The sequence below is a fragment of the Vipera berus genome (assembly GCF_964194415.1).
Source record: "Vipera berus genome assembly, chromosome: 1".
In the NCBI taxonomy this organism is placed as follows: domain Eukaryota; kingdom Metazoa; phylum Chordata; class Lepidosauria; order Squamata; family Viperidae; genus Vipera; species Vipera berus.
Window position 1 is genome coordinate 50,899,078 of NC_138202.1, and position 14,884 is coordinate 50,913,961.

Consider the following 14,884-nt stretch of genomic DNA (forward strand, 5'->3'; position numbering starts at 1 on the left):
TGGCTTCAATAGAATATTTATCTTTAAAATCCTTTGTATCAAAGTATATTTTTGGACATTTTTTTAGCTTTATGGCATGTCCACCAAGCATCATAATAATGAGAGTAATCTGGAACTCGAGCAAATTCACCAGTATTCTAATAAATGTTCTGCCCTTTCAATTATTTATTTGTGCTATACAATCTTTGGAAGGACAAATACAATAGGAATGAATACTATTTTAATAATTGAAAGATCTCCGATTTCTATTTGGAGTTGAAAATTATTTCTAGGTGGAAATTATTATATTTTTTTCAGATTGGCCTATGTTTAAGTAATAAAAAGTTCTAGATGTGATAAGTAAGAAGAATGGCATTTGGGATCAATCTAATTGATCAGGAATAATTGTTCTATGATTTGGTGTTAAGTTAACATGCTTCTAGACTGCTTTAATATGCTTCTGTATTAATATACTTTTAGCACTGGCCTTATTACAGCAGTTCACTGACTTTCAGAGTCACTTCCTTTAAGTTGATGGGGCATATCCTGTGTGAGGAAGTGACAAATAAATAAGTCAAAATCCTTGTGAACAGGATCATTTTGAAATTAATACAAAGAGAGATCAAGCTATTTTAAAATTGCTGATTGATCAGATTTAATTCTTAAGAGAGCTTTCATTTTTCAATCTGCACACTGGTATTGTACTCATTTTATTTGCTCAAAGACAATTATATTAGAAATGTTTAAAAAACATTTAAAAAGATGCTTAATCTAATTGTGAAAAAAGACCAAAATTACATAATTTGTCTTTGCTATTTCAACCTGGCCCTTAGTAGGTTTTGGACAAAAGATACTGAAGATTTTAACTAGTTAGCTTTTATTACTAATGCCAGTAGCTTTTATCCACATCATATTATGCTGTAAATTTGAAGGTCTTTGTTTTAAAAAACAGTTTTCAGCATAGCAGACATTCAGCTTTCAGACATTGCTAGTGAACTAAAAAGTAATAGCCCTAACTGATTGTTAATGTACTTGATACTGTTGGTGCTCTCCATATAAATATTTGTGTTTTTAATTAAAATGTAGGTATACAGGAAACGTAATAAAAGATGTAATTAACATGGGATCCTACAACTATCTTGGATTTGCAGAAAACACTGGTGTTTGCAAAGATGCAGTGGCTAAAATTCTCTCAAAATATGGATGTGGGGTATGCAGTACTAGGCAAGAGATGGGTAAGTTCAGACAAGCTTCTTCACCCAGACTTCACAAAATGTATTGTTGCACTTCGTTTCTTAATTCAGTTAAATAGAATTCTTCTAATAATTCCAATATTTTTTATTCTTACCATAAAAGAAATCCTTTTGGATATACAATGGTATTTTACCTAATGTGAGCCTACTTTTTTCATATTTACAGGAAACCTGGACAAACATGAGGAACTAGAAAGTTTAATAGCCAGATTTCTTGGTGTGGAATCAGTTTTGGCATATGGGATGGGATTTGCTACAAACTCGATGAATATTCCTGCTTTGGTTGGCAAGGTATGATTTCAGGAGAAGGGACTGACCTGATCCTGTTTTTGCAAGTCCCTGGTAAACCTCTCTTTGTAAAAATTGTTTAGAGCCATATAGATCACAGTAACATAGATCACAATATATAGATTTTTTTAAAAACATTTGTATTATTGTCTTTTATTGTTGTTAGCCTCCCTGAGTCCTTCGGGAGACAGGGCGGCATATAAGTCCCATCCATCCATCCATCCATCCATCCATCCATCCATCCATCCATAAATAAATAAATAAATAAATAAATAAATAAATAAATAAATAACAATAGCTGAATAAATATTTAAACATGTGTTTGATAAAAAAGAAGAATGAAAATTCCAGTATTTAATACAATTGTGTTTAACAAATACAATTTGTTAACAAATACTTAGAGGAAAAAACAAATTATTATAGGAGAACTTAACACGACTATAATTTTAAAGAAGCAGCTTTTCAATATTTAAGGCTGCAATAAGTCAGGAAGATATCAATGAGCTTTAAATAATTAAAGATATTATTCATCTTCTTAATTTAAAAAAATGATTGTTACCTAGTATCTGCTGATAATCACATAAATATTTGGTCATAGTAAATATCTGAAGAAAATTTTGCAGTCCAGAATATGGTCAATTCTTTTAGTTTTATAGCTCTCCCATTATATCTTTCAAATATAACCAATATTATTTAATATCTCAACTTGGTGAGAAGTGATGATAGCAGGAAAGATAACAGATCATTCATATAAATAATTCATTAGCAATATATAGACACAATGCCAATATTTACATTCCAAAACCATTACCCCAGTGCTAGTTTTTAACTTTTAATACATCAAAGCTTCTTCTTAACTTGGTATATTCTTTGTCTTTCAAGTAACATTAAATAAATTGAGAAATTTATAAAAGATGGAATATTCATTGATTTGAAAAGTTTCCTTTCATGAAAACATTCTATCAGCAAAACTATAAATTTATGTGATCTAATTACTGCACTATTTTTGCCTTCTTATTATCATAAACTAGAATTCAGGATAAACAACCTTTTGTTTTGTAATGCTGCTTACCTACCTTTGCATGAATATATTCCATCCTATGAAAATGAACTAAATTAAAAAAACAACCAGAGAATAATATCTGCAGTTATATTGTCTGTAGTTTTGAATATCTGTGGTTAGTAAGTACAGATCTGGTCTTGTTATCTGTGCAAAGATTTTCATGTATTTGCAGTTTGGGGTATATGGTTCTTTTTTTGGAGAAGGATTTTTGGAGTATTCAGGGGGTTGTAAATTTATTTATTTATTTATTCGGTATATATACCGCCCTACTCCCAAAGGACTCAGGGCGGTTTACAAGGCAAAATTTAAAAACAATACAATATAAAATTAAAATTAAATTAAATTAAGTCTAGCCGCAAAAATTAAAATCACAATTTAAAAACATTAAACCCCTCAGTCCAGACCAGATAATCTCAAAGAGCCAGGTTTTTAGGTCCCGGCGAAATGAACGAAAGTTGGGGGCAGTCCGGAGTTCCGTTGGCAGTTGATTCCATAGGGCAGGCGCGCCCACAGAGTACCGTAGTTGTCTGTTGTGCAGGCATAAAATATTTTTTCCAAGGTATCCACAATTTCATGTGTGTGGTGGTTAAGTAGAAAAAAATCCTGTGAAGAGCCATTTATGTATTCTTGGTTGGAATATGTGGATTTAATTACATTATAGAAGAAACTTTGCTGTTGCTTCTAAGCTTTATGTTTCAAATTAGATGGAAATAGATTCTGAAGGACCACCAAACTTTATCTTTATCTTTCTGAACTATTTCTTTTGCATTGTCTCCTTATGTTCAGGGTTGTCTAATACTGAGTGATGAGTTGAATCATGCATCACTGGTTCTAGGAGCAAGACTGTCAGGAGCAACAATTCGGATCTTTAAACACAACAGTGAGTATTTGGGAGGAGATTGGGTTATTATTCAAATGTATTTTCTGCCAATATACCTGGTCACTCTTAAAGAATTGGAAGGATTATTTTTATTTATTTTACAGTATTTATAACTTGTCCAATCCTAATAGAATCTGAACTGTATAATGCAAAATGAAAACCAGCAATTAAAACAATCAGTAAATAATTAAAATAAGAATATCAAAAACCTATACATTATAATTATCCCTACAATGAAAATAATTTAATTTGATTTCATGTTTAAATTTTAATTTAATTTTGAGGGCAGACTGCAAACTGAAACAGATCTTCCTTGGCTTTTTTATCAAATGCTAGCAGAGACAGTACCATCCTAGGTTTTTTGTGGCTTTTTTGGTGGGGGGAGTGGGGAGGATACACTATAAAATGCTATTGAGAAAGCTTATCACCTGCTCTCTGTATCATGTAACTTACAAAGAGTGGACGCCTGCCGCAAGCTTCCCTTGATGCCCAGCCCAGACACCAGGCATCACTTCTGGCAGGGCATTATTTGATATTTATTTATTTATTTATTTATTTATTAGTTTTTATAAACCGCCCTTCTCCCGAGGGACTCGGGGCGGTGTACAGAGGAAGGAAGGTATACAGATGAACAATAAAAAGTAATAAAAACAATAGTGAAAACAGACTGGGACCCCAATTAACGCTATCATGCCAGGCCAGACTGCTGGAACAGGAAAGTTTTTAAGTCGCGACGGAAGGTACGGAGGTCGGGGGCCATCCGGATTTCGGTTGGTAAACTGTTCCAGAGGGCCGGCGCACCCACTGAGAATGCCCTCCCCCTGGGGGCCACCAGCCGACATTCCTTGAGCGGTGGCACCCTGAGGAGGCCCTCTCTGTGGGAGTGCACAGGACGGTGGGGTGCTGACATCGGCAGAAGGTGCTCCCGTAGGTAGTCCGGACCCATGCCATGTAGGGCTTTGTATGTCATTGTTAGCACCTTGAACTTCACTCGGAAGGCAACCGGAAGCCAGTGCAGCGCACGGAGGAGAGGTGTGATATGGGAGTATCGGGAGGCTCCCAAGAGTGTCCGTGCCGCCGCACTTTGCACCAGCTGAAGCTTCCGAGTGGATCTCAAGGGCAGCCCCATGTAGAGAGCGTTACAATAGTCTAGGCGAGAGGTCACAAGGGCATGGGTGACTGTACGTAAGGAATCCAGGTCTAGATAAGGCCGTAGTTGGCGAACTAGTCGAACCCGGGAGAAGGCCCCCTTGGTCACAGCTCCTATGTGGTCTTCTAGGGAGAGCTGCGAGTCTAGGAGGACACCCAGGTTGCGGGCCCTATCAACGGGGTAGTAACATGTCCCCGATGTTAAGCAATGGGACATTCTGAATATCCTGGTTTGCCGGAACGTACAGCCATTCAGTCTTGTCCGGGTTCAGTTGAAGCCTGTTCCTCCCCATCCATTCCCGGACCGCTTTCAGGCAGCGGGACATCACGTCTAGGGCATCACTGATATTGTTTGGAGTTGAGATAAAAAGCTGGGTGTCATCAGCATACTGATGGAACCCTACTCCAAAACTGCGAATGATCTCACCCAGCGGTTTCATGTAGATGTTGAACAGGAGAGGCGAGAGGACCGACCCCTGAGGGACTCCGCAAGCGAGAGGCCTCGGGGTCGACCTCTGTCCCCCTGTCAGCACCGACTGCGAGCGACCCTGGAGAAAGGAGGAGAACCAACGCAGAACCGTGCCTCCCACTCCCAGTCCCCTGAGGCGTCGCAGCAAGATACCATGGTCGATGGTATCGAAAGCCGCCGAGAGGTCTAATAAGACTAGGACAGAGGAATAGCCCCTGTCCCGGGCTCTCCAGAGATCATTCATCAGAGCGACCAATGCCGTCTCCGTGCTGTAGCCCGGCCTGAAACCCGATTGGTACGGGTCTAGATAAACCGCTTCATCCAGGATCTGAGGAAGTTGGTGCGCCACCACGCTCTCAACAACCTTCGCAAGGAAGCGAAGATTGGAGACTGGACGAAAGTTATTTAAAGAGGATGGGTCCAAGGTGGGCTTCTTGAGGAGAGGTCTCACCACCGCCTCCTTCAAGGCGGTGGGGAAGTGACCCTCACTCAGAGAAGCAGAGATGACCGCTAGGAACCATCCACGTGTCCCCTCTCGAGCTGCATAGGCCAGCCAGGAAGGGCACGGGTCCAGTAAGCATGTGGAGGAGCTCAACCTTCTCATAATCCTGTCCACTTCCTTAGGAGTTACAGGATCAAATTCATCCCAGATGACGTCGACAAGACTGTCCATGTCTTGTTCTTCCATCTCAGCCCAGTTGGAGTCCAGGCCAGTTCGAATCCGAGCAATTTTATCCAGCAGATATTGACCGAATTCCTCGGCTCGACCCTGCAAGGGTTCCTCCCTCACCTCTTGGTTTAATAGGGAGCGAGTCACCCTGAACAAGGCAGCCGGGCGATTATCTGCGGACGCGATGAGGGTGGAAAAATAGTTGGATTTTGCCACCCTTATCGCAGCGAGATAAGACCTGGTGAGGATTCTTAGTCGCAATCGGTCGGATTCGGTTCGGCTGGATCTCCAACGGCTCTCTAGGCCCCGTCTCCGACGCTTCATCTCCCGGAGCTCCTCGGTGAACCATGGGGCTCGCTGGGATCTGCGCCGGGTCAGAGGCCGCAAGGGTACAACTCGGTCCAGAGCCTCCGTGGCTGCCTTTTCCCAGGCTTCCACTAAGGCATCCGCCGAGCTGTGAGCAGGGAGTGCATGCGTGTCCCTAAGCGCTGCCTGGAACTTATCAGGGTCCATTAGGCGCCTAGGGCGGTACCATCTGACTGGCGCCGTGCACCCACGGTGGGGGGTGGCAAGGGGGAAGTCTAGCCGCAGGAGGTGGTGATCGGTCCATGACAGGGGCGTAACAGTTGTGGTGCCCCCACCGATATCATCACGCCACCGTCCAGACAAGAACACCAAGTCTGGGGTGTGGCCTCTCTCATGAGTCGGTCCAGAAATTATTTGCGACAGGTCCATGGCCGCCATGGAAGCCATGAACTCCCGAGCCAGTTCTGACGATCCTCCCAGGGACGGTAGATTAAAGTCGCCCAAGACCATGAGTCTTGGGAATTCAACCACCAACCCTGAGAGGGCATCGAGTAGCTCGGGCAGGGCCGCCGCTGCACGATTAGGTGGTAGGTACGCCAGCAGCAGGCCCAACTGCGCCCCTGGGCCGTATCTCAGTAGGAGAGACTCACACCCGACCATCTGAGGGACGGTGGTCTCTCGCGGGCTAAGGGATATATTGCAACACTATATCATAATAGTTTTTACGGGAATGACTAGCACCATGACTACTAGGCCTGATGCAACAATTTCAAAATAGGTATTACCCTAAGAGGATTGATCTATCAATAACTGCTATTACTCTAAGAGGGTTGATATATCAATAATCTGATCCAAAGGCAGTATGTTTACATCCACAGTCAATAGTTCTTTGATGTTTCCACAAGCATTCTTCAAAGATTATAAATACATTACAAACTAATAAGACATTGTACATCCTTGTCTTATTCCCTTTTCACTGTTAATCCTCTTACAAAATATTTAATCCAGACATTATCTGTCAGGTGTAAAGCCATGCTAGGAAAAAGCAAAGAATCAAGCTCGGCTCCAGTTTTGTTTCTTTACTGTGTCTCTCCCAACTCAGTTTTCATAAATAAAAAGTAAGTTTATGACCAGAATTGCCATTTATTACATAGGAAATTTATATTGTAATTTATTAAATTGCACCATTATGAGTAGAATACAGATAAAAGAAAATTCAATAATGAAATATCATAGCATATAAGTGTCCAAATAAGGCATTGTGAAACAAAAAAGAAAGCCCATGAGCAATTAAATTATTAAAAAAATAAATAAATAATCTTCACACTAGAAATGTAGGCATTTGATCCATTCTCAAGCTACAGTAAGTCAAATTTTGACATTATATGCCATCTTTTTACTTCCTGTTTGGCAGTCCATCCATGTTGTCTAAAACATACATTCAACCTCTATTAATTGCGCTTGAATTTTATCTAACTTGTTTTCTTCCATGACTTTCTACTTTACAATTCTAAAGTCATATCTGATTGCTGTTCAGTAGCTTGCCTGGTCTCTTACCCTCATTAAACAGCTTATGCATTTTGGGTTTTCTCTTTACGTTATGGTGTACATATGCATACTATTGACTTCACTCTGAATATGGTATCTTATGCCTTTTTTATAAGGCTAAGTCTTCTTTTCTGAACTTACAATATCAGTTTTTCAAAGCATTAATGAGTAATGAATATTGTTCAGAGGATTTTACATCTTTAATTTCTGGAATTTTAATCAGTTCGTTCCAAGGTTTTTGTTGTTCCAACAGTAGAATTCCAAAGTGGAGGTCACTTGAGCACACTTCTGTTGGCAGAAAATAGAAAACCATCTTTGGCAATTTCCATGCCCCTGTATTTCCCGGCCAGAGGATCCTTTAACCTCCTAGAACCAATGTGCAGATCTTCAGAACTGATGCTTTTTCTAAAATCTTTATCTCTAAGTTGCTATGAGTCAGGTGTGCTCAAAACTGAAATAATATATACATGTCTTTCACACACTGATATTCTCTTCACTTTATTAAGAACAACAAAAGTCTATGCCTCTATTCATTTCCCTCCCTATTTAAAAGTCAAAAATAACAAAGCTTTTTTTCAACAAGGAAAAAACAAGGAAAAAGTTAAGGAAATGATTGGTCCACTAGTGGGAGAAAGTGGCAAGAAGGTGACAAGCAACAGGGAGAAAACAGAACAACTCATTTTTTGCATTCGTATTTACACAGAGGAAAAAAACAGTCCAACCTATCAAAAAGTGCCATAAAAAACAGAATAGAAACTCAAGATAGGCAAAAAAATGGTAAGTGAGCACCCGTCTACCCTAGATGAGTTCAAATCACCAGGACTAGATGGACTACATCCTAAAGTTCTGAAAGAACTGACAGATGTGATCTCAGAACCACTGAACTATATCTTTCAAAGATCCTGGGGCACTGGAGAACTACCGGAGGACTGGAAAAGAGCTGATGTAGTTCCCATCTTCAAAAAAGGGGGAAAAAATGAATCTAGGAAACTACAGACCTATCAGCCTGACCTCAATACCTGGGAAGATCTTGGAAAAGATAATCAAGCAACAAATCAGCGAACACTTAGAGGCAAACAAAGTCATTACCAAAAGCCATCATGAGTTTGTCAAAAACAGATCATGCCAGACAAATATTATTACATTCTTTTGACCAGGTGATAAAATTAGTGGACCAGAGGAATGCTGTGGATATAATTTACTTGGACTTCAGTAAGGCATTTGATAAAGTAGACCACAACCTACTACTTGATAAAATAGAAAAATGTGGGTTAGACAGCATCACCACTAGATGGATTTGTAGCTGGCTGACTGGCTGTACTTAGCGTGTGGTCCTCAATGGAACTGCATCTACATGGAGGGAAGTGTGTAGTGGGGTGCCCCAGGGCTCTGTTCTGGGCCCAGTGATCTTCAACATCTTTATCAACAATTTGGATGAGGGGATAGATGGGGAACTTATCAAATTTCAGGTGACACCAAGCTGGCAAGAATAGCTAACACTCCAGAAGATAGGCTTAACATACAGAAGGATCTTGACAGACTTGAATATTGGGTGCTATCTAACAAAATGAAATTCAATGGTGAAAAAAGTAAGGTCCTACATTTAGGCAAGAAAAACCAAATGCACAGGTATAGTATAAGTGATAGCATCAATAGTAGCAACTGTGGGAGGGATCTTTGAGTCCTAGTGGACAGTTACTTAAATATGAGCCAGCAGCGTGCTGTAGCTGCCAAAAAAGCCAACACAGTGCTAGGCTGCATTAACAGAGGGATAGAATCAAGATCACGTGAAGTGTTAATATCACTTTACAATGCCTTGGTAAGGCCACACTTGGAATACTGCATCCAGTTTTGGTCACTACGATGTAAAAAAGATGTTGAAGCTAGAAATACAGAGAAGAGCAACAAAGTTGATCAGGGGACTGGAGGCTAAAACATACAAGGAACGGTTGCTGGAATTGGATATGTCTAGTCCAGGAGTAGGCAACCTTGGCTCTTTTATGACTCGTGGACTTCAACTCCCAGAATTTCTGAGCCAGCCATGCTGTGGGGAAAGGGAGAGGTTTCCAAGCTGAGCCATGCTGGCTCAGGAATTCTGGGTTTTGAAGTCCACAAGTCATAAAAGAGCCAAGGTTGCCTACCCCTGGTATAGTCTAATGAAGAGAAGGACGAGGGGTGACCTGATAGCAGTGTTCCAATATCTCAGGGGCTGGCACAAAGAAGAGGGAGTCAAGCTATTCTCCAAAGCGCCCAAAGGCAGGACAAGAAGTAACGGATGGAAATTAATCAAAGAGAGAAGCAACCTAGAACTACAGGTGAAACTCGAAAAATTAGAATATCGTGCAAAAGTTCATTTATTTCAGTAATGCAACTTAAAAGGAGAAACTAATATATGAGATAGACTCATTACATGCAAAGCAAGATAGTTCAAGCTGTGATTTGTCATAATTGTGATGATTATGGCATAGCTCATGAAAACCCAAAATCCACAATCTCAGAAAATTAGAATATTACATGCAATCAATAAAACAAGGAGTGTACATAGGACAATATCGGACCTCTGAAAAGTATAAGCATGCATATGTACTCAGTACTTGGTTTGGGCCCCTTTTGCAGTAATTACTGCCTCAATGTGGCGTGGCATGGAAGCTATCAGCCTGTGGCACTGCTGAGGTGTTATGGAAGACCAGGATGCTTCAATAGCGGCCTTCAGCTCTTCTGCATTGTTCGGTCTCATGTCTCATCTTTCTCTTGGCAATGCCCCATAGATTCTCTATGGGATTCAGGTCAGGCGAGTTTGCTGGCCAATCAAGCACAGTAATCCCACGGTCATTGAACCAGGTCTTGATGCTTTTGGCAGTGTGGGCAGGTGCCAAGTTCTGCTTGAAAATGAAGTCAGCATCCCCATAAAGCTCGTCTGCGGAAGGAAGCATGAAGTGCTCCAAAATCTCCTGGTAGACGGCTGCGTTGACCGTGGACTTAATGAAGCACAGTGGACCAACACCAGCAGATGACATGGCCCCCCAAATCAACACAGACTGTGGAAACTTCACACTGGACTTCAAGCATCTTGCAGTGTGTGCCTCTCCATTCTTCCTCCAGACTCTGGGTCCTTGGTTTCCAAATGAGATGCAAAAGTTTCTCTCATCAGACAAGAGGACTTTGGACCACTGAGCAACAGACCAGGTGTGTTTTTCTTTAGCCCAGGTAAGACGCTTCTGATGTCATTTGTTGTTCAGGAGTGGCTTGACAAGAGGAATATGACATTTGAAGCCCATGTCCAGGATCCGTCTGTGTGTGGTGGCTCCAGCCTCAGTCCACTCCTTGTGAAAGTCCCCAACACTTTTGAATGGCCTTTTCCTGACAATCCTCTCCAGGCTGCGGTCATCCCTGCTGCTTGTGCACCTTTTTCTTCCACGCTTTTCCCTTCCACATAACTTTCTATTAATGTACTTTGATACAGCACTTTGGGAACATCCAACTTCTTTTGCAATTACCTTTTGAGGCTTTCCCTCCTTATGGAGGGTGTCAATGATGTTTTTCTGCACAACTGTCAGGTCAGCAGTCTTCCCCATGATTGTGATTCCTACTGAACCAGACTGAGAGACCATTTAAAGGCTCAGGAACCCTTTGCAGGTGTTATGGCTTAATTAGCTGATTAGAGTGGGAGACTTTGAGCCTAGAATATTGCACCTTTTCACAATATTCTAATTTTCTGAGATTGTGGATTTGGGGTTTTCATGAGCTGTACGCCATAATCATCACAATTATGACAAATCACGGCTTGAACTATCCTGCTTTGAATGTAATGAGTCTATCTCATATATTAGTTTCCCCTTTTAAGTTGCATTACTGAAATAAATGAACTTTTGCACGATATTCTAATTTTTCGAGTTTCACCTGTAAGGAGAAATTTCCTGACAGTTAGAACAATTAACCAGTGGAACAACCTGCCTCCAGAAACTGTGAATGCTCCAACACTGGACAGCCATTTGTCTGAAATGGCATAGGGTTTCCTGCCTGAGCAGGGGGTTGGACTAGATGACCTCCAAGATCCCTTCCAACTATTATTATTATTATTATTATTATTATTATTATTATTATTATTATTATTATTATTATTATTATTATTAATCTTTCTAAAATAAGGATATTTTAATTTTTCTTTATAGAGGAAATTTTCTAGCTATCAGATGATTTGACTGACTTTACTAGGTTGGTAATAGTTCTTTTTTTAATGGACGATCAGTATTGCTGTGCACAGTAAATCAGTACTGAGACTTGATACTATCTGTATCATCTATGTTTATGTTGAGTTTCACTTCCCATGTTGCTATGACTACTCATCTTGTACATATCCTTTTTGAACTTTTCACAGTACCTTTCATTTTTACCATCTGAATACTTATGTTGACATAGTGATCTCATTGTTTACCTTTAATTCTAGTTAATTTATAAAGTGATTTAAGAAGTCATGGTATTATTAGATAATTCTTCTGCCTAATCACATGTTTAGCTTTCCCAATGTATTCATCAATTCACCTCACATTAGTTGCTTCTAATGTTTTTCTCTCTTGGATCAGTTTAGACATTGCTCTACTGTACGCATATCTGATTCAGTTTCCTCTATGGTTAACATGATGGTAAAATGTTTAATTTCATTTGGACTTATATAAACATCATAAATATAGATACAATTTTATTTTCGCATGTCATTGTTCCTTTAATCCATATAAGAATACGGCTTTCTGAGTTACTAGTTGATCTAAATCAGCAGTCCCCAACCTTTACGGCTTGGCGACCTGGCGTGGGGGAGAGAGGGGAACCAGCCTATGCAAGCAGCAGGCCACCACACATGTGCGTGCATGCTGGCCCGCCGCTCGCACAAGTCAAGCTGTGTGCATGCGCATCGGCCTGCTGCTCGCATAAGTCTAGCTGCGTGTGCCAGCCAGCCTCTTGAGCAGCCCAGTTCCAAATAGGCCGCAGCCCGGTAATGGGCCAGAGCCCAGGTGTTGGTGACCCGTGATCTAAATACTTATTGCAATTGTGCTTTTTTATTTGTTTCTGCTTTTAGTCCCTTTCTGAAGTAACAAAGGTTTGTAACTATGCTCTTTGTGTATAGACATGCAAAGCCTGGAGAAGCTCCTGAAAGATGCCATTGCATATGGGCAACCTCGCACTCACAGGCCATGGAAAAAAATTCTCATCATTGTTGAAGGCATATATAGGTACCCTACAACACCATTCCATTTATATTCACCATATTCACTTTTTCATTTCTGTTTTAAGGCAAAATGTAACGAAAGACAAAATATAGGATTTTCACTACTTGATGTTGGCAGTTCTCTTTAATGTAGCAGTAATAAGCATGCATGCCCCAAGTAGTACTAATACCAGTAAAACTACTTTTACTTTTCAAGCTCTGCAGCAATGGAGTCTGTTTTTTTCTTCACATGGACATTTTGGGGAATCCTGGTGAAATGAATGAGTGCTTCAGTATTTTGAACAGAAGCTTCTAGATTTACTACAAATTTAATCATACTTTTCCACAAACCAAAAAATGAACTGGTTTTGTTGGATTTAAAATGTTAAGTAACAGTTTTTAAAATGGCAGTATTAAAAGTCCTTGCCATGATTTGTAAAGCAACTGACATTCTGATTTTTAAATATGTGTTATACTAAAAGGTTTGCTAAGTTCCCTGTCCTCCTTTAAATATATATGGTTGCAACATAGCCTCCCAACCTTTGGAAATAGTTAACCGTACTCAAAATTTGATCCTTGGATTTTGGTCACTTCTATTTTCTTTCCCGGTTGGGACTTATGACTCTGTGCCTGATTGCTGTGTATAAGATCTCCTGCCCATTTTAGAAAATATTAGGCAAACCATTTTTAAAGATGATTTTGGCATTATTAGGGAGATTCTCAATTTGATTTGTGGTTTTCTGTAACAGCATGGAGGGATCCATAGTCCGACTGCCTGAAGTAATTGCTCTTAAGAAAAAATACAAATCTTACCTCTACGTGGATGAAGCTCACAGTATAGGAGCGCTGGGTCCCAATGGCCGGGGTGTAGTCGAGTATTTTGGACTTAACCCTGAAGATGTGGATATTATGATGGGGACATTCACCAAGAGCTTTGGAGCTGCTGGAGGATACGTTGGAGGCAAGAAGGTAAAAAATAATTATTGAGAATTTGATTAATTGTAAAAGGAGAGAGTTCTAACAGTAATATTAGCAATTTACTAATTTCAGAATGCCGAAGCTGGCCATTAGAATCTTAGGTAAAAAGACTTGTTTTTAAAAAGCTGTGCACAAGTTTACTGAAAATCACAAGAAAGAACCAGATAAGTGGTTTTGTACTGTGCTGTTTTTCTTTGTACTCTTTTCACAGTGTTCCTATTAAAAAATAAATAGCCCAACGTATTTACTTACTGCCAGCATTTAAAATTTTTAAAGCCAGAAGATTAGTGGCAGTAGTCTGTTCTAGGTGCTAGATGTATTTTGCTCAAAGAATGACATATAAATGTAGTAAAATATTGCTGTTCAAGGTTATTTTTTTTGTTTTAATAAAAGCATCTCCTTTTACAATAGTAGTCTTACATACTCACTTTTAATACTGTATACTTTATTTAATACAGTATAATGAAATTCAGCCCTAGTACAATTTTCAAAGTTCAGTGAAAGCAAGGCTTTATACTTAAATACTTAAACTATTCCTGTACACTTTGCTTTTCTCCCATCCTCATTTCACGATTGGCTTGTCATATTTTCAATTTTAGGGGCTTTGGTTAATCTCTTGCACCACCTCAAAAGATCCATCCCATGAGGCTGCAGCCATCTAAAAGTTTGAACACTTTGGTGTTATCTGGAAAATTGATGTACAGTACATCAGTTACTCCAAAATCATAACTACATTGAAAAAAATGGGAAATTTCTTGTTGTCTATGTTGACAGCAATAAGAATGCTTTATTCACAAAAATGGAAAGAGATGTTAATTCCCACAATGGACGACGAATGGTTGCAGAAACTGACGTAACTAGCGAAGATGGCCAAATTAACTGTTTTTATCAAAGAAAAGAATACATCTAACTTTTTCCTATCTGGAAAGCACTCCTGGATTTTGTGCTTAAGTTAGAAAAAAACGAAACCTTGACTTTGGGATTTACTGATATATGTTTTTTACTGCAGAAATGGTTAGTATATACTGAGTATGTAAAGTAAAAAGTTGAGTTTGTAGTGTTAGTCTACTGTGCTGAAAAGAGTTGGAAGTTAATACT

General features: G+C 39.7%; 1 protein-coding gene across 9 annotated transcripts in view; it reads left to right on the forward strand.

Moving 5' to 3' along the window:
• The window catches only part of SPTLC2 (serine palmitoyltransferase long chain base subunit 2), a 67,911-nt gene that overhangs the window by 31,924 nt on the left and 21,103 nt on the right, over positions 1 to 14,884 (forward strand). For all 9 annotated transcript variants that reach the window (XR_014026667.1, XR_014026668.1, XR_014026669.1 and 6 more), the window contains exons 4-8: positions 1,066 to 1,214; positions 1,399 to 1,523; positions 3,370 to 3,463; positions 12,728 to 12,833; positions 13,558 to 13,777. Coding sequence is in view for 1 of the 9 variants with exons in the window: in XM_081329535.1 (XP_081185661.1) it covers positions 1,066 to 1,214; positions 1,399 to 1,523; positions 3,370 to 3,463; positions 12,728 to 12,833; positions 13,558 to 13,777 (694 nt within the window). In the remaining 8 variants the exon portion in view is untranslated. The remainder of the gene's footprint in view (positions 1 to 1,065; positions 1,215 to 1,398; positions 1,524 to 3,369; positions 3,464 to 12,727; positions 12,834 to 13,557; positions 13,778 to 14,884) is intronic.